The following is a 24633-nucleotide window of genomic DNA, read 5'->3' as shown; positions in this document are numbered from 1 at the left end:
ACAAGGCTACACAGTGCAACATTGGGAGGCTGTGGGGGAGGGAGGGAAGGGAAAAGGGAGCAGAAAGGAGAGGAGCAGAGAAGGGGAAAAGATTGGTGGGTGCATTGGCAGAGAACAGTGCATAATGGGAGTGGGGCATGACTTGGGAGTTGGTGGACAGGCAGAGCAAGCAGAAACTTTTATACGAAGGCTGTAGGGACAGAAGGTTACTATTGGTTGAAGCTGGTTTGATTTTAGGAGCAGAGAATGTGTTGTAAGGATAACTCCCATCTGCACAGTTCAGAAGTAGCCACTAAAATTATGCATTTTATGTTCAGCTGCATGTTGTGCAAAAGGGTGGTCCAGTCTGATCTTGGCTATAGTTTGATGGTGGCCATTCATCCACCTGGATAGATGGTTGGTAATCATACCAATAGAAAAAGCTGAGCAATGAATGCAGCAGAGCTGTTTTGTTTTGTTTTAGGGTGCAAAAACAACGAAGGTCATGTGTGTCCATGACAGAACCTTATAACGCTAAAACAAAAAAAGGAGCTAAAAGTGACTGTACATTAAGACCAATCGATGGAAGGCAAGGAAGTTAAAAACAAGGACTTCCTCTGGGAGGAAGGTCCATAAAATATGCCATATAGACAACACAGGTCATGGACTAAAGATTAAATCTCCTTAGCCATACTGCTACAGTGGATAAAAAGTAAAATGCAGTTGAAAGCCCACACCCCGTTCACTAAAATTGCTGGTAACACAGACAGCAAACATAAATTAGAACGTAAGTGGTTAAAAAAAAAAGAGCATTTGGTGAGGAAATGGCAAACTGTCAAAGGCTGTTGACAATAAGCACAAAGAGGTGGGGGATTACCACTTAACAAATGGCAATGGCTAAAATGACAGTGCTCAATATGCAACCAAGCTAAAATGATCTCCTCAAGGAGAGAGGGCCAAGAGGAGAGAGCAAAGCAACCGGGAGAGGGTTAATTCCCTGAGTTTGTTCTGATGAAGGGGAGAGGAGTAGTGATGTCAAAGGATCACCATCTGCTGACAGACGGCAACACAGACATCATCAGAAGGCATCGAAAAACTAGCAGGCTGAGGTAGGAGGGCTGCAGCCTTGGCAGTAGCTTCAGCAGCTTCGTTTTCCATCGGACCGATGTGACCAGGGACCCACATAAACATCACATTGGCTCCATCAAGAGTGAACAAGTAGAAGCTTTCTTAGACCCGTTGCACTAAGGGATGGACTATATACAGTACGCAGAGGCTTTGAAGTGCACTGAGAGAGGCGAAGCAAGTGACACAACTGAAAAGCCTGTGTTGCCGGATGTACTGCGTGGCCTGATACAGAATGAAGAGCTCCACTGTAAGTACTAAGAGTTTCGGAAGGCGATACCAAAAATGCCTAGTGCCAATAACAAGGGCACACCTGACATCATGGTGAGTCCGGGAACCATCAGTGTACACAAAGGTAGTATCGCTAAGTTCTGTGCAAAGGTCAAGAAACTTACAGCAATAGATTGAATCTGGAGTAGTGTCATTAGGACACGAATGAAGTACAACGTGAACACCGGCCACTGCACGAGGCCAAGATGGTGAAGGGTTCACACCCATCAGGAAAATGGCAGGTAGGAAGTTAAGCTGCAGGAGCAGTAGCCAAAAGTGAGCTCCAGGAAGTAACAGAGAAGAGGGACGTGCCCCATACTGGCAGTCAAAGGAGTCATCGAAGGAGGAGGCATAATATGTGAGGTATGGCACGGCAGACAAACAGCAAGATTATCCACTGAGGAGAACATCCTGGCAGTACGGTAGCAGCAGTTCAGCAGCTTCCGCATACATACTTTCAAACGGGCTAGTGTAAAAGGTGCCAGTCTCCAAAAGGATGTCACGATGATGAATTATATTTATACAGTGAAACAGCGTAAGATGGACAGACATGCAGATGCATAAGCGTAAGATGGACAGACATGCAGATGCATAAATGAAACACCCATAGTCTAGTTTAGAACGGACAAGGGATCTGTACAAATGGAGGAGGATGGTCCAATCCACTCCCCAGGAAGTACCGCTGAGAACACGTAGGACATTGAGGGATCATGAAGAGCAGGTGCCCAGATGAGACACGTAGGAGGACCAAAAAAGTTTCCTATGAGCATGAGCCCCAGGAATTTCGTAGTTTCAGTGAATGGAAGAGCAACAGGCCCAAGATGTAAAGATGGTAGAAGAAACCCATTGTACCACCAGAAATTCATACAAACAGTTTTGTCAGAGGAAAAGCGAAAGCCATCGTCATTGCTTCACAAGTAAAGACGTTGAGACATCACTGAAGACTCTGCTCAAGGAGACAAGCCCATCGAGAACTGCAATAGATCACAAAACCGTCAAAGAAAAGGGAACTGGAGATGCCTGGCGGAAGACAGGCCATAATAAGGTTCACGGCAACAGCAAAGAGGATGAAGCTCAGGACGGAACCCTGAGGCACACCGTACCTTGAAAACTTGGTCTTTTAAAATTCCTGAAGGAAACAGGGCAGGTTGACTCGGAGGCCATTCGCACCTTGTGTAAAGAGTACGGAGGGTACCAGTCCTCCAGCAGGCTTTCTCCAGATCAGAAAAAACCGTCACAGCATGGTATTTTCACATAAAACCATTCATGACATGTGCTGACAAAATGACGAGGTGGTCAACTGCAGAATGGGGCATCTGAAATCAACATAGAGCAGTGGTTAGCAAATTGTGAGACTCAAGTCACCCTACCAGCTGGACATGAACCATACGTTCCACCACCTTGTGAACACAACTGGTGAGAGAAATGAGGCAGTAGCTAAAAGGAAGGTGTTCGTCCTTACCTGGCTTAGGTACAGGTATGACAGCAGCTTTGCGCCAGCATCTGGGAAATGTACCATCTGCCCAGCTGCTATTGTATGTATGAAGGAGAAAGTGCTTGCACGCAAGAGAAAGATGCTGCAACATCTGAATGCGAACATCCTCCGCCCATGGGGCAGAAGATAGGGAGGAAGTCAGAATGTGATCTAGCTCCCACATAGTAAAGGCGGCATTATAGCACTCATGATTCTGAGAGGAGAAGGGTGTCACCCGAGCCTCCTCCACTCGTTTCCTGCGGAAAAAGGCACAGTGATAGTGGGCAGAGCTCTAAATCTCTGCAAAATAGCAGCCCAAGGAGTTGGAGACAGCAATAGAGTCCACTGTGACGTCATCTGCTTTGATCAGGCCAGAAATTGGGGAATTGGCTCGCACAATGGAAGAGGGAGTGAAATTGTTAAAAGAATTAGTAAATTATTTCCAGCTAGCTTTTTTGCTATCCCGAAGAATGTGACAACATTGTGCATGCAACTGTGTATAACGAATGCAGTTCACCATCACAGGATGATGGTTAAAAATAAGGAGAGCAATTCTTAGCTTGAAAAATTGCATTGCGGCTCCTCAGTCCACCAAGGGCCTGGGACACAGCGTGGTAAAGTTGAAGTGTGAGGAATGGAATGTTCTGTGGCAGTAAGGATAACATTTGTAAGGTGTTCTACCTGGTCACGACAACTGAGAATACGTTGTTTGTCAAAGGTTGCCAGGGAAGAGTAAAGCCTCTAATCGGTCTTAGAAAGCTGCCAATTTGGTTTGTACACAGTTGTGGTAGGTGTCAGTAAATGGACAGCACAAGGGAAAAGGTCGCTTGAGTATATGTCAGAGAGAATGTACAAATTGCGATGTCGGGCAAGCCAGGCAGTGCAGAACGAGAGGTCCAAATCGGAACAGGTGTGTGTGGATTCTGAAAGGAATGTTGGTGACACCAGTGTTAAGACAGATGAGGTTGAACTGATTGAGGTCATCCAAGAAAGCACCTGTCAGACATGTTCTGGGAGAGCCTCAAAGGTGATGGAGTGTATTAGCCACCGAGCAGCAAAAAGGGGTGAGGGAGTTACCCAATAAGCTGGAGGAAGTCCACCCTAGTGACACAGAATGACAGAGGGATATAGACGGTACAAAGAGAAAAAGGTGGAGCGAGGAAGGAAAATGCAGACTGCAACAGCTTGCAGCCATACGTTCAGTGAGATGGTTTGACGATGAATGTCACCCCAGATGAACAGTATGACTCCCCCATGAGATGGAATGCCGTCCTTGGGAGAAAGGTCAAAACCGCCCGGAAAGAAATGTGGGAGGTCAAAGCAGTTGCAAGGATGCAATTTTGTTTCCTGGAGACAGAAAACAAGTGGACACTGCAATTCCAAGAGCAACCATATTCCTCCTTGTTGGATCTAACACCATGAATGTTCCACTGGAGGAGAGCCATGACGGGGAAAGAGGAGGAGGGAAAATATGAAAGGTTGTCACCTCGACACCTACCGAATACCAGTCTTCAAAGACTCACTACTACAGGGCACTAAGGCTGGAGGATCCTGCTCCACGTGATCTACAGAGGAAGTCAGCATTCGCACTGGGTCAGCAAGCGAATTCCAGGGCAGAGAAATGGTTGGCAGTGAGCACTGGCAAAAAGGAGGTTGGCCAGGTGAGGCTGTCAAGGGGTGACACTATTGAAGAGGATCTCCGAGTTGGTGAAGGAGAAGACTGTTTGCCTTTGTTTTTCTTTCTTGGAGCCTTTGCAGTTGCCAGATGAAGACTTAGGTGTTTGGTCACAGGAGGGACATAAATAGTCTTTGCCAGAGCATTCCTTCTGTCCTTCTCGGCCTGCCGGGTGGGTAGCAACTGATTTCGCTGCTGGGGCAAAAATTTGGTGGCTTGGTGCACAGCTGGAGGAGAAGGAGACGGGTATGCTACCATGACACTAGGCAACTTTACAACTGCAGTGCTGAATTTGAGGTCACAAGTTTGTGTGATTATGACCTTCGTGGAGCAAGACATAGCGAGAACGGTACTGCAAGTGCCAGATGATAAAATGCACGGCTTTTGACTAGCCAACAACTTGCGAGCAACAGGGTAAAGCACTTTTTCCTTCAATCAGATCTCCTGGACGGCTTGCTCAACAAGATGCACAGGACATTCTCAGGAGGCGACTCCATGGTCACCACAGCAATTGATACAGCGGGGCAAAGGAGGTGGGCAATCATCCTCACGAGCATCCCTACCACAAGTAACACATTTTGCTGGGTTTTGACAGGTCATCCAAGTGTGGTTGTAACACATTGACATTGGTAGCAACACGTCAGGTTTGGAATGTACAGTCTGACCGTGATGCATCAACACCTTTCTGAATAGTAAATGGAATAACTGTAGCAAATGATTGACCTCCTTCAGTACATGAAGAATTGAGGTGCAGCTGGGAGAGTCTTGGAATCTTTAGCCTCATTCCATTTGCATTTAGCAGACATTTTCTGAGTTGCTGATTGGCTCAATGCAAGAAAATCACCCCAGGATTGCCAACATGTCCAATGGCATGCTCCTACCAGTTGGGGGCCCACTCACAGGGGGACTAACCCACCTTAGGTGATTGTTCACAACTCGAGTCACATCTGCCGAACTCCTGACAGAAAGACCAATTGACAATTTTGGAAGGTAACAGCTCAAGCAATCATCCCCCCCTGGGCCTGGCCTGTACCATGGGATATGTGCGAACCCTGCCTGTCAACCCAGGGCTGGGAATTACTTGTTACCCAGTCACCTTCTACACATCAGATGCATGGGCTGGATTTCAGGAGCACACAGGGAGGAAGAAGAGACAAAAAGAAGCCCCAAATGTCACAGCAGAGGGGGGATGGGAGATGCAGAATAAAGAAAGAACGAAGGAAAGCAGTGGATGGAGTATTAAAGTGACTACGTAGCCAGCAATCTGACTAAAAAATGTGAGCTTTGACAATGCCATGGTAAAATAAAAAAAAATTTTGCTACCAATGTTGTATTCTTCACTGTATCATTCAAATAATGGCCTTTGTGGTCAATTGCATTAAAGATGAAGTTTCCACCAAAAATGTGGTTATCAAACAGTGACAGAAGTCTTCTCAGAATTCATTGTGCAATGGAAGCAACTGACATTCATTGCCACATTTCCTTGTTCAAACAATAATTCACAGTAGAGCTGGCATAAAATATGGCATTAGGTGACCAGAAGGGCACTCCTTTGTTGCCTGTCTGGTTTTTTGGAGTTAAAGGGACCAAATTGTGAGGTCTTCAGTTCCTTCAACCTACACTTATTGAACCAGGAATAATCCTCAGAGGAAGGATACAAAAGGAAAATCCAGGGAAGCCCAATTGTAAGAAATGTAAAATTAGACAGAAGTAAGAGAAAGGAGAAGCAGGAGATGAGTGACTCCTCAATTTGCCTCAGTAGTTGTTTACCATACTCTCGTTCCTTCTGCTTATGATTCTATCTACTAGTCTTCTTTCCACTCTGTATGTTATCTTTGTGTTGTCTGAGGGATTCTTCAGTCATTCTAATCTTGCCATCCTAGTCTTCACCACCTCTTTATACTTGTCTTCAAACCACAGCTTTTTCATTGGCTGTGGTTGTTGTCCCAGTTCTTCACTTTCACTCTGAATGATAGCTTCTTGTTGTGACCACCATTTCTCTTCAACTCCACCTGCGATCCTGGATGACATGCAAGTCATGACTTTTTCTTGATAGCAGCTGCTAGAGTGCATGGTATTCAATTTCAGTGATGTGATGTCACAGTAGGAGTGTCTTGCAGAGGGATCAGAAGTGGCTCTGGGATGTATGTGCCGTGTTGCCATGGAGATGTGTTTTTGCAGTACCATGTTTGGAAGGGACAAGGACTGACAGAATCTTAAAAGGTGAAGGTCATGGTAAAAGGAGGAGTGGGATCCAGAGAAAAGAATTTTTACAATTAGGTCAGTGGCGGGATTCCATAGTTTAGGCAGCATTTTAGGAACAATATGTGGACCATTTCCAAACTGTTGCAGAAAGATGTAGCAGGGGTCCATTGTGGCAGGGATGGCATTGGGGAAATGGGTAATGATGTGGAAATAGGCAAATGAAGGCATTAGGTAGTTGCTGGGGGAGTTGGTTAATAGAAAAAAGATGTGTAAAAATATGTACAGACAAGCAAAAATATGTACAAATACTTAAAAATACGTGCAAATACACACAAATATGTATAAGTATGTGCAAATACATATAAATACACAAAAATATGTAAAAATATGCACAAACAACATTTTCTACATACTTGTACACATATGTATGTATTTTTATTTCCACTTCCCCCACAGTCTTCAGACACTGCAAGATAGCCTTGTCTGCCCTCTCTCATCCCTGCCTGCTCTGACACGCAGCACCATTTCCTCTGCTCCCACCTGTACCTTGCTATCCTTCCCCCTTCCCTGCTCCACTATGGATTGTTGCTCCCATTTGACACATTTCAGTTTCAGTATGGCCTGAGCAGCCTGAGACAGCAGTCGTGTGTGTGTGTGTGTGTGTGTGTGTGTGTGTGTGTGGGGGGGGGGGGGGGGGGGATGTGTGCTTGCTTGCGTGAATGCATGTGTGTTTCTCTTTTGCTTTGGCCAAAAGCTAAAAGTGTAACAGTCTTTTCATTGTGCCTGTCTGCAACCCAACGAACCATTTTTCCAGCGAGTAGCAATCTATCCTTTCAATAACTGTTGATATTCCAACCTGGACTTTCCATTGTTTGTGTATGAAACAGGTATTATGCTGATATGCAGTTTTTGTTCAGTATTGCCTTTCAGTGAGATCCAGTGCTGTTAAATCCAGTGTTGCTAAATAGAGATTTTATTTTTTCCACATAAATTATTAGTGGTGCATAATAATTAATTAGAAATAAAAGAAGAAAGGGCATAAAATAAAAAGTGACGAAATATCCCTTCACAATTATTTTACTTAGGAATTCCATGCTTTCAGCGACACAAACTGATTAGTGACCAAAGTTATGTTCAGCAGCTGTCATATTCTACCAAAAAGATAGAAGTTATGTTCAGCAGCTGTGTCATAGTCTACCAACAAGATAGATAAATTTTATAGTGTGCTTTCACCCAAACTCAATTGTAACCACTTTATCATCATCTTTACCTTACTTACAGAAACTGTGTTTGCAGGGTGCTACAGTCACTGCCATTGTAATAAATACCTGAAAGCTGTTTCGATCTTTGAATAAGCATCTCGTAACTCATATTTTGAACAGACCTTCAAAATATCCAAATGGAAACCCATGTCAATGCTCTTATCAGTTCTTTTATCTGTAATTTGGAAGCAGGTACTTCACTAACTAGCTGCAAAGTGTCAATATCTACTATTATTTGGCTCAAAATAATTTGCACATCAGAGCCAGAGCTTACATTTAAGGTGTTTCCTGGAAAGAAATTAAACATCAGGTCAAACATTCTCGCTGCAGTTCTCAATCAGCAGAAATAAGCAAACATCGGATGTCTTCGATCAAATAGTGTGTTTTCTTCAGCATCCACTGGCTGACTTTTGAGATCCTATGATACCTAGTGAAATAGCCACAAGAACTCCATTGTTGAACATGAAGTGGCTGTGTATGCGGGCAGTTGCATGATGCAAATACAGTATTGTCACATAAACCGTGTTAATGACATATGTCTGTTCAGCAGTAGTTGTTTTTATAGGATGCTGCTTCAATGAAATAACACAGTGAAAATGATACTGTGGAAATGGCACTGTGACAACAGCATGCATTTACACTTGAAGGCTGAAAGAAAGGCTTCTTCTTGCAGGCAAGAGATAGGAACACAAGCTGAAGGATAGCTTACATACCTCTCCCAGTTAAATCTTAAATTGTCTTTGCTTGTTATTTCATTTTTTGACCAGCCTTTGTACCCCATTATTTGCCTGCACCTTTATCAGTGGCCCATGTCTCCATCCCCTCGGTACAGCTCTAGCCTTCTCCTTCATCTTTGTCTGCCTGCAGGCCAAATTGATCACTTGAAGACAGCTGTGTACTATGTGGCTCAACACAACCCCCCTCAGCAGCTGCCTTCAAAGTGGCAGCATACAGTTCTATCATATTTCCCTTGGAGTAACAATAACCTATAACTTGTAGGTATTGATAATAGTTGGTGTTGTTGACAACAGGAGTCTAGGGTGAGGCACACCATTAATGATTTGTCTCATGATTGTGGATGAATGGTCAAATGATTCAGCAGGCAATTTTCTATGCTGGTAACCCTATGGAATGACAATGTGCCCACTGTCTAAGCTTGAATGATCCTTCGAAGTAATGCATATTACACAATATAAAATACCTTAGAAGATTCAGAGTGGTGGTTAATAATGAGAAGGGATAACCACATCATCTTTCCACATTACAATTCTGTCATGCTTTTGCAAGAAAACCATGTATCAAGATCTAGTGTAATAACAATGACTTGTCACTCTCTTGAATTCAACATTTCACTCATCATAGGGGGTGCCCAGTCAATTTTTTCAAGTAGACTGAGGGAAGGACATGAAGATGGATGTGGGGAATAGTAGCACATTTAGTGGTTTGGAGTCAGTTTTCTGAAAGGACTGGAGTTAATGTAAGGGGTATAGCAGCAAGTTCATTGTTTCAGAGTCATAAGTGGTGGTCCTTGATGTGGGCAGTGAGCAGCTGTTAAGCAGTGAGGCAGTGCAGCTGTTAAGATGATGACATATTCGTGAGGATGGAACTTGCACTGTCCAACTATCCTAATGTAGGTTCTCCAAAATCACTTCTGGATGCTAGGATGGTTCCTTCATCAAGACTTCAGCTGACCACCTGTCCTACACTCATAAAGCATACTTTTATATTTCTATGTGTATGTATATTTTTTAGCCAGTTGTTTTCATTGTATTATGATGACAAGGAGAATGAATGCAAGGAGAATGAAAGAATAAACTAAAAACCTGTAAAGAGACTGATGTAAGAAAACAGATTGAAAAAGTTTTACCCATTCCCATGACCTGAATTATCTTTCCCAATACTCTTTCAACCACAGAAAATTGTTATGTACAGAAGCATGCCAAACAGAGACAAAAATAAAAATACATTCTCAGAGCACTTCAGCAGAGTGCACCATGCTCCAAATCATGAGTAGAACTCTGCCATTTCTGTCCACTGATTAGTCTTGTCAACATGCCATCAAGGTCATTATGACATCATTCAAACATGCACTGTTATTGAGAGACTCAAAACATTCAAGGTATGCCTCATAGAAGTCACTCGTTTTCAAAAACATGCAACTGAGTTGGGAAAAGGAACTAAGCTGTTGCAGAAAGTGGAGTAATTGTTCACCATGAGTCAAGACCACAAAGATATCATCTACAAATCCATACCAAGCTCAAGGGGGCTTAGCTTCCAAGTGTTGAGGAATGTCTCTTCGATGCTGCCTATGAAATAATTGGCATAGGACATGATCATTTTGGTTCTCACACACATATGAACATTCTGGTTGTAGGTCTGGCCATTGAAGTAATTATGGATAAGGATAAAAGTTACTAGTGCGACAATACATGGGCATTTTGGAAGAATTTCTGGAGGGTGTTGGGGGAAGCAGTGTTCTAGGGCTGAGCAGATATAGGTAAGTTAAGTGTCGGTGTAGAGCAAGATCCCTTCAATTGTGTCAAGAGCGGTTTCAGGTGGGACAGGTAGGAATGGGTTTGAAGTATTCCAAAAAGTGATTAGCATCTTATGTGTTGATTGGGGAGCCCTATGTGATGGGTTGGAAGTGCTGGTCTACCAGCAATGAAACGTTTTTGGTGTGGTCTTTACAATATGTTTCAATGGGATGGTCAAGATATTTGTTTTTGTGTATTTTGGAAGTGAGTAGAAGGTAGAGGTGCATAGGCAGGAGGGGTAAGGAGTTCTGACTTTTCCTGAACTGCAAAAAAGGGAACATTCTCTCCAGCATATCCTTGTATTCTGTTAACTTTCTGGCTTAACCTCTATTAACCCTTTACTGTTATAGACAAGCTCTCTGCATACTGTGCTGAGCACCACTTTGGCACTGCTGTACTGCTTGCCTAATGCTGCTACCTCTGTTGAGAGACAAGTGTCATATTTCATAAACAGTTCAAGATGTCAAAATAAGATTTTTGCAAATAGTAGCACGGAAAGACGCACATATGTTGAAACTTTTTTATTCTCCAAGATATGGAAGTTTAATAAGTCACAGCTGCAAAAAACTAATGCAAATTCTTTACAGACAAATGGAAAAACTAGTAGAAGCCGACCTCGAGGAAGATCAGTTTGGATTCTGTAGAAATGTTGGAACACGTGAGGCAATACTGACCCTACGACTTATCTTAGAAGCTAGATTAAGGAAGGGCAAATCTACGTTTCTAGCATTTGTAGACTTAGAGAAAGCTTTTGACAATGTTGACTGGAATACTCTCTTTCAAATACTGAAGGTGGCAGGGGTAAAATACAGGGAGTGAAAGGCTATTTACAATTTCTACAGAAACCAGATGGCAGTTATAAGAGTCGACGGACATGAAAGGGAAGCAGTGGTTGGGAAGGGAGTGAGACAGGGTTGTAGTCTCTCCCCAATGTTATTCAATCTGTATATTGAGCAAACAGTGAAGGAAACAAAAAAAAATTTGGAGTAGGTATTAAAATCCATGGAGAAGAAATAAAAACTTTGAGGTTCGCTGATGACATTGTAATTCCGTCAGAGACGGCAAAGGACTTGGAAGAGCAGTTGAACGGAATGGATAGTGTCTTGAAAGGAGGATATAGGATGAACATCAACAAAAGCAAAACGAGGATCATGGAATGTAGTCGAATTAAGTCTAGTGATGCTGAGGGAATTAGATTAGGAAATGAGACACTTAAAGTAGTAAAGGAGTTTTGCTATTTGGGGAGCAAAATAACTGATGATGGTCGAAGTAGAGAGGATATAAAATGTAGACTGGCAATGGCAAGGAAAGCATTTCTGAAGAAGAGAAATTTGTTAACATCGAGTATAGCTTTAAGTGTCAGGAATTCATTTTTGAAAGTATTTGTATGGAGTGTAGCCATGTATGGAAGTGAAACATGGACGATAAATAGTTTGGACAAGAAGAGAATAGAAGCTTTTGAAATGTGGTACTACAGAAGAATGCCGAAGATCAGATGGGTAGATCACATAACTAATGAGGAAGTGTTGAATAGGACTGGGGAGAAGAGAAGTTTGTGGCACAACTTGACTAGAAGAAGGGATCGGTTGGTACAACATGTTCTGAGGCATCAAGGGATCACCAATTTAGTATTGGAGGGCAGCGTGGAGGGTAAAAATCGTAGAGGAAGACCAAGAGATGAATACACTAAGCAGATTCAGAAGGATGTAGGTTGCGGTAGGTACTGGGAGATGAAGAAGCTTGCACGGGATACAGTAGCATGGAGAGCTGCATCAAACCAGTCTCAGGACTGAAGACCACAACAACAACAACATATGGAAGTAACTCATCTGCAGCAGTGAGATGGTTGGCGGAATGGGATGTGTAAAAATGACAACAGTGCTTAATGAAAACTCAGAAGCCGTTTTTAAACACATCCTCAGCAGCTGGTGAGCAGAGGAGCATGAAGAGTTAACTTGTCCACTGCAGTCAAATGGTTAACAACCATGCTGCCTTTTCCGAAATGTAGATTTTCGTTATTTACTTAATCGCTATTTTATTTCAATTTTTAATCCCACCTCTCTTCCTTGAATCCACCTTTGCTTCTGATTTTGTCCCTTCTATGATTCCTTAACCTTGATCTCCTACTCCCTTTGAGGCTTTCTCCATCATCTTCGCCTTCATTCCTCAAACAATACCTCTTTCTCCTTATGAATGGAACATACAAGAACCAACAGCTAGGAAGAGCATTTTCTACTTTTAAATTTATTGGCCATACTAGAAATGTCACCTCTTAAAGATAAGTACTAACTTGCCATTCTGTCTCTAATATTCTGCAACTGAAATTGCTGTTTGATGCAGTGCCTATTAATACACATATGTGTTTCAAAAACTTACATTTTGACCATAATACACTCATTTACAGTGAGTTTTTGATACATATGGTATCATAAGAGTAGTAGCTGGTATCATTTAAGCCATTTGCAAAATATGGATAGAAATGTCTTCCACAATGTTCCATAGAATTGCCTTACAAGAGCTAAAATTTGATGAGATTGTATAGGTTACAAAAGCAAAAGATCCAGTTTTAATACATACATAAAAAAACAGTGTCAAAAATGAACAAGAAACTCTGAAAAAGAACATCATATGACATAGGCTGGCACTCATCCAAAAGTAAATCATAAATGCACACATGGTGATTTCAAATATATATGAGTGTTTAGATTAGATTAGATTTACTTTTATTCCAATTGATCTGTAGTGAGGAGGTCCTCCAGGATGTAAAACACGTATGAGGCAACAAACTATAATTCTAGAGTCATACTGCAACAGCATCACAGTGTGTTACCCACAATTGTTATGTCACTGGCAGGGGAAAAAACAGAGAGAAAAAAGAGCAAGAAACATAATTTTGATGCATAACCTGAAGTAAACAAAACTCACCCAGCGTCCAAAGAAAAGGTCATATGGCTTTTCAGGAATTCTGTTAGAATCCTGTCCATAGTATTCAATATACTGCAACACAACATCAGGATTCTTCAATCTGACAGGACCCTTTAATGGTAAGTAACTGAATGACTGAAACAAAATGAAATAAATGACCAATATATGAATATCTTTTTGTAAATCACAATTTCAAATTTTATCATGGAAGAACATGACTGGGCAGTTTGAGGCAAGTGGCCTATGAAAACAGAAACTGCCTTTCCGGCTATGAAATCAATTAAATATTTGCACAGAGCCTCTTAGCCCACAATTTCTCAAAACAAATATGCATATAAACGCTATTACAGGCTGTCAAGTACATGCATTTCTTTAGAACACCAAATGTAAATTTTATGAAAGACAAAATAATAGAAAGATCAAAATTGTTTTCTAATAAAATTTTCCCAAGTAATTCCAAAATATAGTTTGGAGCAGCAAAATTGTTTGCCTCACTCCCTTGCCATAAATCTTAGAATAAAGTAAAATGTTGGATTAATGAATGGATGGGGAGCAGCAGGAGGAATCCCCTTCATCAATTTCCAGGTCAATTTAAAACCACTCACATATCCATGGCAACATCAAATTTAGGGCGGTACTGGTAGAGAGGGTGTAGGGAGGTGGGACAAAGAGGGGTACGGAGGTATTGGGGGACACGAGAAAGGGAGACAGTTGGCTCTCACCAGCAGAAGCAAACTGTAGATGGGAGGGAAGGTTGGTGGGTGAGAGAGAAGGTTGGAGGGAGGATTAGTTGCTGAGAACTGGAGTACAATCCAGAGCAAGATGGGAATGGATGGAAAATGAAAGATAAGAGAAAGTGAGCACAGTAGAGTGGGACGAAGTTAACACGGTGGAAAGGGAATAGACCAGGATGTAAACTGGCAAAGGTTTTATGCTAGAGCCTTCAGAAATGAAATATGTGCAACAGAGACAGTTCCCATCTACTCGGTTGAAAACAACTGGAGCAGCAAAGGGAATGGATCCAAATAACATAAGCAATGAAGCAGCTGTTAAAGTCTCCTGTTGTGTGGTGTACAGCATGTTCAGCAATCAAGTGATCAAGTTTATGATTATCCACAATTTATTGGTGACTCTTCAGTAAACAGTAGGTTACTTTCCATACTCCATAAAATATTGAACAGTAGGAGCATCTCAGCTAATAGAAGATGAAGACTGCTTATAGATATGTCTATTTAACTGGCTTCGCACATGGTTCTTCCTTTGACCAGATAAGAAATGCCTGTAACAGGAGTGGAACAGGAAATGATAGGTAAGTGCATGGGATGGGTCTGGGGTTATCATCATCTGCAGGAGGAAGGATATGGTTAAGTTTTCTGAGGCTTGGGTGATAAGGAAAGTAATTGTCAATTGTTGGTTTCCAGTGGTGATAAGTTTTTTGTATCTTCAGAAGAAAGGAAGGACAGAAGGAAGATCAGAATTTAAAATCCTGTCAGTTATATTGTCATTAGAGACAAATTGGAGCAGTATGCAGAAGGAAATCAGCCATGTCCTTTTAAAATAATTTTAGGAAAACCACGGAAACAAATCTGGATTGTCAGACGATAATCCAAACTATTGTCCTCCCAAATGAAAGTCACGAGTCATGAGAAGAAAATGATATGGGAAACAAATTTCTTAACTTGGAACCACACTGTTTGTCTGCAAAAGCTCTGGTAACATTATCAGCATATTTGGATAACTACTGCTTCTGACAGTAAATGTGGTGGAAAGGCTGCAGTGGACAGATGACAGCAGTTAGAAAAGGCAGTAACCTTCGAGGTTGGTATATTTGATATATACAGAAGTTTTCATGGACCCACCAGAGAAGTCAATCTCAATAATTAAATAATAAGTGCTAGTAACTAGCAAACAAGAATGAGCGGGGACTCGACCAGGCAAGGCTAACTACAGTAGAATGGAGCAGTGAGAAGATATGCTGGAGAACAGGTGTCCCTCTCTGAGTTAAGGGAAACTGTTGATAGGAGGAAGGCTACAAATGACCTGTGTGGTAATAGTTGGCAATCATGTCTTTTTGAGTTATGCTGTTCAGTGCGCTCATCAACAGAGAGAAATGGACATCTTCAAGGTGGAACACCCATCTTCCTCCTCCCCCATGTGTTGAGCTAGTTTAGGGGGTGGGGGGTTAGAATGAGAATGGTTGTAGGCATAATAACCTTGGGTTTTGGATGGTGATCTGGGAATGAGATGCAGTTTAACAACAAAGTTGCAGAAGTTAGGAGTGTAATGGGAAGTGACAGTGGGAATGTAGCGGAAATTCTGAGAAGAGAGGATCTCATTTCACAGCTTGGCTTGAGAAAGTCATTAGCAAGTAGAGACGATCTCATTTCTGGGAAATATCACACTCTAGCCAAACATTTACACACTGTGTCTTCTTTCTGTTTCATAATGAACTACTAAATAACATCAAAAGCTAACTCCAAGATGAAATCTATAGATAGGTTATTTACCCTCCAATGTCATATTTCCCAACAGTTTGCCACAACAAATCGTAGTTAAAGAGGCATTCTGGAAAGATATTTAATGCAGTGTATGTTAGCTTCACTACAAGCTTAATGTTCTTGGTATTTTCATTCCTAAATTTCAGTCGTTTAATGTCTTGTGTGCTCAAATTGCAGTATTTATGAGTTCACTTGACAAAACAGCGATGTTGCCATGACATCAGGGATCTTGTGCTGTGATTGGCTGGCACGAGTGACCCCATGGTAGTTTACATACCATATTATCCTTGTGTATTATGAAAATATGCATTTTAAGTGAAATAGCACACACAACCACTCAGCTGCATTTTATATGCTGCTCTATTAAAACTGTGTGTATACCATTGCCTGTTTTTTGTTTTTGATTCATGTTTACATCAGGTCTGGGTGCACCAACTTCCTCCACTTCCATCCTGACCTCATGTTCCAAAATTTTACCTGATAAATTGCACAATGAATTCATATCGTGTTGTTTTCAAACTCGTGGTATGCTGCCGTTAATTGCAAAAAAGAAAAACTTACTGAACTCATGCATAACACAGTCAGAAAAAGGAAGTTGCTAGTAATCAAACAATGGAAAATCCAGGATGGAATAGAACAATGTTGTGAAAAAGAAAGTTCCTACTCACCATATATTGGAGATGCTGACTCGCAGATAGGCACAACAAAAAGACTGACACACACGTAGCTTTCAACCAGTAAGGCATTCGTCAGAATTAGATGGCCAACACACACAAACACACTCACGCAAACACAGCTCACACACACATGTCTGCAGTCTCACACAGCTGTGGCCACACTGTGAGCACCAGCACTGGTGCATGATGGGAGTGGCGACTGGGTGGGGATAGGGAGGAGGCTGGGATGGGGAGGGGGAGGGATAGTAGTGCAGGTGTGGCCGACAATGACATGCTGTTGGGGAGTGCGGAGGAATGAAGTGGAAAGAGAGTACGGCAGCTATGTGCAGTTGGGAGGTTAGATAGAGGAAGCAGATAGGTGGGGGGGGGGGGGGGGGGGAGGAGGATAGTGGAAAAGGAAAGAAGTAAAAAGACTGGGTGCAATGGAGGAATTAGGGCTGTATAGTGCTAGAATGGAAACAGAGAAGGGGCTGGATGGGAGAGGACAATGGGTAACGAAGGTTGAAGCTACGAGGGTTACGGGAACATAGGATATATTACAGGGAAAGTTCCCACCTGAGCATTTCAGAAAAACTGGTGTTGGAGAGAAGGATCCATGTGGCACAGGCTGTGAAGCAGTCATTGAAATGAAGAATGTCATTGTTTGGTAGTGTGCACAGCAACATGGTGGTCCACTTGTCTCTAGGACACAGTTTGTCGGTGGCCATTCATACAGACAGAAGTTTGTAGGTTGTCATGCCCACATAGAATGCAGCACAGTGGTTGCAGCTTAGCTTGTAGTTCACATGACTGGTTTCACAGGTAGCCCTGCCTTTGATGGGATGGGTGATGTTTGTGACTAGACTGGAGTACGTGGTGGGAGAATGTATAGGACAGGTCTTGCACCTAGGTGTATTACAGGTTTATGAGCTATGAGGTAAGGAGTTGACAGCAGGGGTTGTGTAGGGATGGATGAGTATATTGTGTAGGTTCGGTGGATGGCAGAACACCATAGTGGGTGGTGGTGGGAAGGATAGTGGGCAGGAAATTTCTCATTTCAGAGCACGATGAGAAGTAGTCAAAACCTTGGTGGAGAATGTAATTCAGTTGCTCCAGTCCTGGGTAGTACTGTGTTACAAGGGGAATGCACCTCTGTGGCCAGATGGCGGGACTTTGTGAGGTGGTGGAAGATTGGAAAGATAAGGCACGGGAGATTTGTTCTTGTACAAGGTTGGGATGATATCACGGTTTGTGAAGACCCTCAGTATATTTCGAGAGGGACCACTCATCACTGCAGGTGCAGTGACCACAGGTGGATAGGCTGTATAGAAAGGTCTTCTTGGTATGGAAAGGTTGCAGCTGCCAAAGTGGAGGTATTGTTGGTAGTTAGTAGGTTTGATATGGACGGAGGTACTGATGTAGCCGTCTTTGAGGTGGAGATCAACATCTAGGAAGGTGCTTGTTGGTTTGAGTAGGGCCAGGTGAAGCAAATGGAGGAGAAGTTGTTGAGGTTCTGGAGGAATATGGATAGGGTGTCCTCACCCTCGATCCAAATCGCAAAGATGTCATCAATGAATCTGAACTAGGTGAGGGGTTTAGGATTCTGGGTGTTTAGGAAGGATTCCTCTAGATGGTCCATCAATAGGTTGGCATAGGATGATGCCATGCAGGTGCCCATAGCCGTACTGTGGATTTGTTTGTAGGTAATGCCTCCAAAGGAGAAGTAATTGTGGGTCAGGATATAATTGGTCATGGTGACTAGGAAGGAGGTAGTTGGTTTGGAAGCTGTCGGGCGTTGGGAAAGGTAGTGTTCAATAGCGGTAAGACCTTGGGCATTAGGAATGTTAGTGTAAAGGGAGGTGGCATCAATAGTGACAAGCAGGCACTGTGTGGTAAAGGGGCAGGAACTGTGGAGAATTGGTGGAAGAAATGGTTGGTATCTTTTATGTAGGAGGGTAGGTGCTGGGTAATAAGTTGAAGGTATTGTTCTTATTACCCAGAACATACCCTCCTATATAAAAGATACCAACCATTTCCTCCACCAACTCTCCACAGTTCCTGTCCCTTTACCACACAGTGCCCTGCTCGTCACTATTGATGCCACCTCCCTTTACACTAACATCCCTAATGGACACGGCCTTACTGCTATTGAACACTACCTTTTCCAAAGCCTGATAGATCCCAAGCCAACTACCTCCTTCCTAGTCACCATGACCAACTATATCCTCACCCACAATTACTTCTCCTTTGAAGGTATTACCTACACAAATCCGCAGTATGGCTAGGGGCACGTGCATGGTGCCATCCTATGACACCCTATTCATGGACCATCTAGAGAAATCCTTCATAATCACCCAGAATCCTAAATCCCTCACGTGGTTCAGATTCACTGATTACATCTTTGTGATTTAGATCGAGGGTGAGGACACCCTCCATGAGTCCATCGTGGTTTGTGAAGGCTTCAGTGAGACCCCCAGTATATTTCGAGAGGGACCACTCATCACTGCAGATGTGGCGACCATGTTCTGTCTGTCACTATAGTGACTTCCTAGTCACCATGACCAATTATATCCTGACCCACAATTACTTCTCCTTTGGAGGCATTACCTACAAACAAATCCACAGTACGGCTATGGGCAATTGCACGGCATCATCCTATGCCAACCTATTGATGGACCATCTAGAGGAATTCTTCCTAAACACCCAGAATCCTAAACCCCTCACCTGGTTCAGATTCATTGATGACATCTTTGCGATTTGGATCGAGGGTGAGGACACCCTATCCATATTCCTCCAGAACCTTAACAACTTCTCTATTTGCTTCACCTGGTCCTACTCAACCCAACAAGCCACCTTCCTAGATGTTGACCTCCACCTCAAAGATGGCTACATCAGTACGTCCGCCCATATCAAACCTACTAACCACCAACAATACCTCCACTTTGATAGCTGCCTCCCATTCCATACTAAGAAGTCCCTTCCATACAACCTACCCACACATGGTCGCCACATCTGCAGTGATGAGTGGTCCCTCTCGAAATATACTGGGGGTCTCACTGAAGCCTTCACAAACCACGATTATCCTCCCAACCTTGTACAAAAACAAATCTCGCATGCCTTACCTTTCCAATCTCCCACCACCTCACAAAGTACCACTGTCAGGCCACAGAGGAGCATTCCCTTTGTAACTCAGTACCACCCAGGACTGGAGCAACTGAATTACTTTCTCCATCAGGGTTTTGGCTACCTCTCGTCATGCCCTGAAATGAGAAATGTCATGCCCACTATCCTTCCCAGCCTTCCCACAATGGTATTCTGCCATCCACCGAACCTACACAATATACTCGTCCATCCCTATACAACCCCTGCTCTCAACCCCTTACCTTATGACTCATACCCCTGTAATAGATCTAGATGCCAGACCCGTCCCATACATCCTCCCACTACCACCTACTCAATCTAGTTACAAACATCACCTATCCCATCAAAGACAGGACTACCTATGAAACCGGTCATGTGAACTACAAGCTAGGCTGCAACCACTGTGGTGCATTCTATGTGGGAATGACAACCTGTCTGTATGAATGGCCGCCGACAAACTGTGGCCTAGAGACAAGTGGACCACCATGTTGCTGTGCATGTTGCCAAACAATGACATTCTTCATTTCAATGACCGCTTCACAGCCTGTGCCACATGGATCCTCTAACACCAGCTTTTCTGAATTGCGCAGGTGGAAACTTTCCCTGCAATATATCCTATGTTCCCGTAACCCTCGTAGCTTCAACCTTCGTTAGTCATTGTCCTCTCCCATCCAGCCCCTTCTCTGTTCCCATTTCAGCACTATACAGCTCCCATTCCTCCATTATTGCACCCAGTCTTTTTACTTCTCTCCTTTTCCATTATCTCCCCCCCCCCCCCCCCACTCCCCACCTCTCTGCTCCCTCCATCTAATCTGCCAACTGCACACAGCTGCCCCACCCTCTTTCCACCTCATCCCTCTGCACTCCCCAACAGCATGTCACTGTCCGCCACCATGTCTACCCCACTATCCCTCCCCCTCCCCGCTCCAGCCTTCTCCTTAGCCCCACCCAGTCACCACTGCCACCACGCACCAGTGCTGCTGCTCATAGTGTGGCCTCAGCTGCGTGAGACTGCAGTTGTGTGTGAGAGTTGCATTTGCGTGAGTGTGTATGTATGTGTTTGCTGTCTAATTCTGACAAATGCCTTACTGGCCAAAAGGTATATTTGTGACAGTCTTTCTGTTGTGCCTATCTGTGACCCAGCATCTCCATTATATGGTGAGTAACAACTTCCTGTTTCACAATGCACATTATCTGCAAATGCAGACAGCAGGCAAGGAAACTAAAATAATGACAGATATTTCACCCACGGGTTATATTTCACACGATTTTTCCTTAAATCATTCGTAAAATTCTCACTAAGTGGCGATACTTACGTTCCATACACTAGTGCACTATAGCTGGACATTTACAAACTTATTCCAACAGTTCATGGCAGAAAGAAAAACACTGTCTACGACACTATCAAAACAATAATACTAAATGTCAATTAATGACACATCAAAGCATAATAGCGATACACTGAGACAGCAATTCAATAACGAAGTTCCACCAACTCTGCTCACACCCTTTTGATGTAAGTAGTGGAATGTGAAAATTGTGTGCATATTGGTAGGATACCCTTAGGATGAAACACCAGAGCCTTTGGGATGCCCATAAGAGTTGAATTTAAAGGAATCTGTCCCCCCAAACTGCTGCTACATAGAGCTAAGTGGCATTTCAAGGTCCTGCCTTAAGACTAGCTACTACCTGTTCGAAAAACATCACTTGGAATCACACATCAACAATTCCAAAAATGCAGACCTGCATTATTAAAATCCACGCAGGAAATTCTGTAATACGTTACTGAGAAATTTATTTTAATATATATTTTGGGGCAGCTCCGCCTCAGAGCCTTTAATTATGAGCTGCACCTGGGTTTTGTTCACAGCCAGATTTTGAAGAAATTGCCTGTTATTAACTGCAACACATCTGGGATGCAGCAAATCATCTACAAATTTATACATGCGTCATGAAAACAATTTAAAAAAATGCAATAAAATATTTAGTTCATTCGAGAATTTTAATCAATTTTCTTCATGAATGAAAGAAATAAATTGAAATGATTGTGAAGTATAGCCATTTTTTTTCTTCTAAATTTACTGCTTTCTAGCTGAGATACCAAACACTTCATTTTCTACATTTTGAAATAGATTCGAAACATGCCTCAATTTTAGAGACTTTTTCTTCCTGAGTTTGACTATTGCAGAAGGTTTCCACTTTGATCTTGAATGAGAGGTTATCTTGGAGAAATGGTTTCATCCTTTCATGTGGATATGACTTCAGATTCCTGTGCAACTCTTCATCTGTTTTAGCACGTGCCCACAATTCCAAACACCATCTGAGAGCCACAGATCTCGAAGCTATTTGAAGAGCTGCCTCTTCATCATGCAAATCAATTATGCAGTATGGCTGCAACATAGATACACATAACATTAAAAAATGGAGGGGTTCAGAATAGGATCAGAACGTACAAAGGTTGACAGACAATAATACAAACTAACCTGAAATATATTAATAAAGGATTAAGTGCAATCTACACATTATAAGACAATGAAAGTTTATTGTGTCAAACATTGATATGGATATATCTTCATGGTAAGAACTCATAATGATGATACAGTCAACAAACATAAAGGATACTTTCAATCTCTGGAAAAACATGGAAGATAATTTTAGCTGTAATCTAGCACATATTCTGTGATTTTGTGGAAGATAAATTTTGTAATTGATCAACATTATGATGAGTGGCCTGATGCACTTGTGAACTACTTCCTATTCTGTACTAGTCTCATCATGTCTACATACCAATTACATAAAATTACCTCACGATCTGTGATAATCATTATAGCATTTGCTGCCACTGTAATTTTTTGCCACAACTGCTTCTCCCAGTATCACAGTATCAAGCTGTGGATGCCTTATCAGATGTGAAACAAACAGTAACTATTTTTGACAATTTTGAACACCACTTTTCTTCCTTTTTTTTAATTACATTTTCTTAACAGTGTACTTCATATTCTCCCACTTTCTACCTCCTGTCCTACCAATAACCACATTTCACTTCCATATTACACTCTGTGCTCTGCCTCATGCACAATGTTTCTTCCTCTACTCTAGGGCAATAGTTTGTTCAAGTAAGCCTGTCTCACATTAGCCAAATGTGTTTTCGTGGTAAAGTGCATGCCTGGAAACCAAAAAATTGTGGGATTGAATCTCAGTGAAATGACAGAAATTTTCAGTTTGCCTTTAATCTAGTTTTCACTTCTCAACTATGTGAGGAATTGCCATGAAACATGATTTGGACTTCACATTAAGCTGTAGGTCCCCTTTGCCTGGTTGGATAACTAGAGTAGATTAGGGGCATGAAAATTAATAAAGTGGCATCAAACTGAAAGACTTGCACCTGGCCACTGAACCACATGAAATTATTATTATTTGCTTCAAACATTATTATGTGCTTTGGCTTTCCAGAATTCTTTTGCATGTTTCACACTGTCTCCTCCAATCTTGCTATGTCTTCAATTATTTGTTGGATATTCTATAGAAAACCAAGTAATAACTTACCTTATCAGCATATTTTATTTTAAGTGTCCTTCCACGATATCAAATCTCAAATGCTTTGATTCTCTTCTTGTCTGGTTTTCACCCACTTGTGATTTACTTCTTTATAGTGCTGTGCTCCAGACATACATTCCCAGAAATTTCTCTTTGGTAGAAATACTTTTCTTTTTACGAGGTATGTCATCTTTACCCATGTTAGTCAACTTCTTATATACTTCTCAGTTTATCCATCATGTGTTAGTTTACTTCTGAGATAGTAGCATCCCTTCACTATACCTACTACATAGCCCTCAATTTTGATATTAAGTTTATCGCTATTCTCATTTTTGTTATCCCTGGTTAATTTCATTTTCTTTGTCTTGGTTAATTTCATTTTCTTTGTCTTTTTCAAAATCCATTTTCTATGCTCATCTACCATTGACAGCCTTTTAATCTGAATTTAATCTCAGCCTCAAACCTTTCTTTTATCTACTTCACTGCTTCTTTGATGCAAATGTTGAACAGTACATCCTTTTTAAGCTGAGTACTTAACTTCTGATCTTCCATTCTTCTTATTGTTCTCTATTATTTCTTGTCCATATTACATATTATCCATCTTTAACTACAGCACATATCTATTTTTCTGAGAATTTCAAACATCCTATACTATTTTACATTGTTAAACACTTGCCTAGGTCGACAAATCCCATGTATGTTGTGATGTAACATATCACTCAGATACAATGAGGTGTAGCTCTGTGTCTACCTAGCAGACAAAGGATAGTTGCAATACTTAAACCCTATAGTGAAGTAGTGGTTAAAATGAGAAAGCTGTTTGTGGGTTTTTGTTATCTGCTTTGCAAGTGAGGCGCATACAAATGGACGCTTTGCGTCTTCAAGATGGGACAGAGATTGCAGTACTATCACAAGTTGTGGTACCTGTGTGGGCTTTGTGTACCCTCTGTGAGTGGAAATCCCAATTGTAGTAACGTGGTCCACCACAAACTAAAAGCATGTAACAATGTGGCATGGCAAGATATTAGAAATCAAATAACATGATTTGATTCATTCCAATGTTAGTCTCCTTTGTATGAACTTGATATGAATACAAGAAATGTTCCCTATGGTGTAGTGTCTGAGATACAATAAGTATTGCACATTGTGATAGAATATACAAATATACTTACAGAGGAAATGCTTTGTATTCATTTGTAGAAAACTGAAAATTTATTGAAGTGTATTCGATTTCAGCGTATGGACAACTGCATCGGAAATAAGGTTCATCTGTGCTGCACTGGTGTGGTCTGAAGAGAAATTTATTTTTAGGTGCAGACATTCAGAGCAAAGAGAAGACAACAAATTTGCAT

At 42.0% G+C, this 24633-nt stretch overlaps 1 protein-coding gene across 2 annotated transcripts in view; it reads right to left on the bottom strand.

Moving 5' to 3' along the window:
• LOC124709590 (tRNA (guanine(10)-N2)-methyltransferase homolog) overlaps window positions 1–24633 on the bottom strand; it is a 181987-nt gene that overhangs the window by 118784 nt on the left and 38570 nt on the right. For both annotated transcript variants that reach the window (XM_047240852.1, XM_047240851.1), the window contains exons 3-4: window positions 21890–22135; window positions 13450–13584 (exon numbers count right to left, since the gene is read on the bottom strand). In XM_047240852.1, the coding sequence (XP_047096808.1) occupies window positions 13450–13584; window positions 21890–22135 (381 nt within the window). The remainder of the gene's footprint in view (window positions 1–13449; window positions 13585–21889; window positions 22136–24633) is intronic.

This window comes from Schistocerca piceifrons, chromosome 1 (assembly GCF_021461385.2).
Source record: "Schistocerca piceifrons isolate TAMUIC-IGC-003096 chromosome 1, iqSchPice1.1, whole genome shotgun sequence".
NCBI classification, from domain to species: domain Eukaryota; kingdom Metazoa; phylum Arthropoda; class Insecta; order Orthoptera; family Acrididae; genus Schistocerca; species Schistocerca piceifrons.
This window is presented reverse-complemented; position numbering and strand designations above follow the sequence as displayed.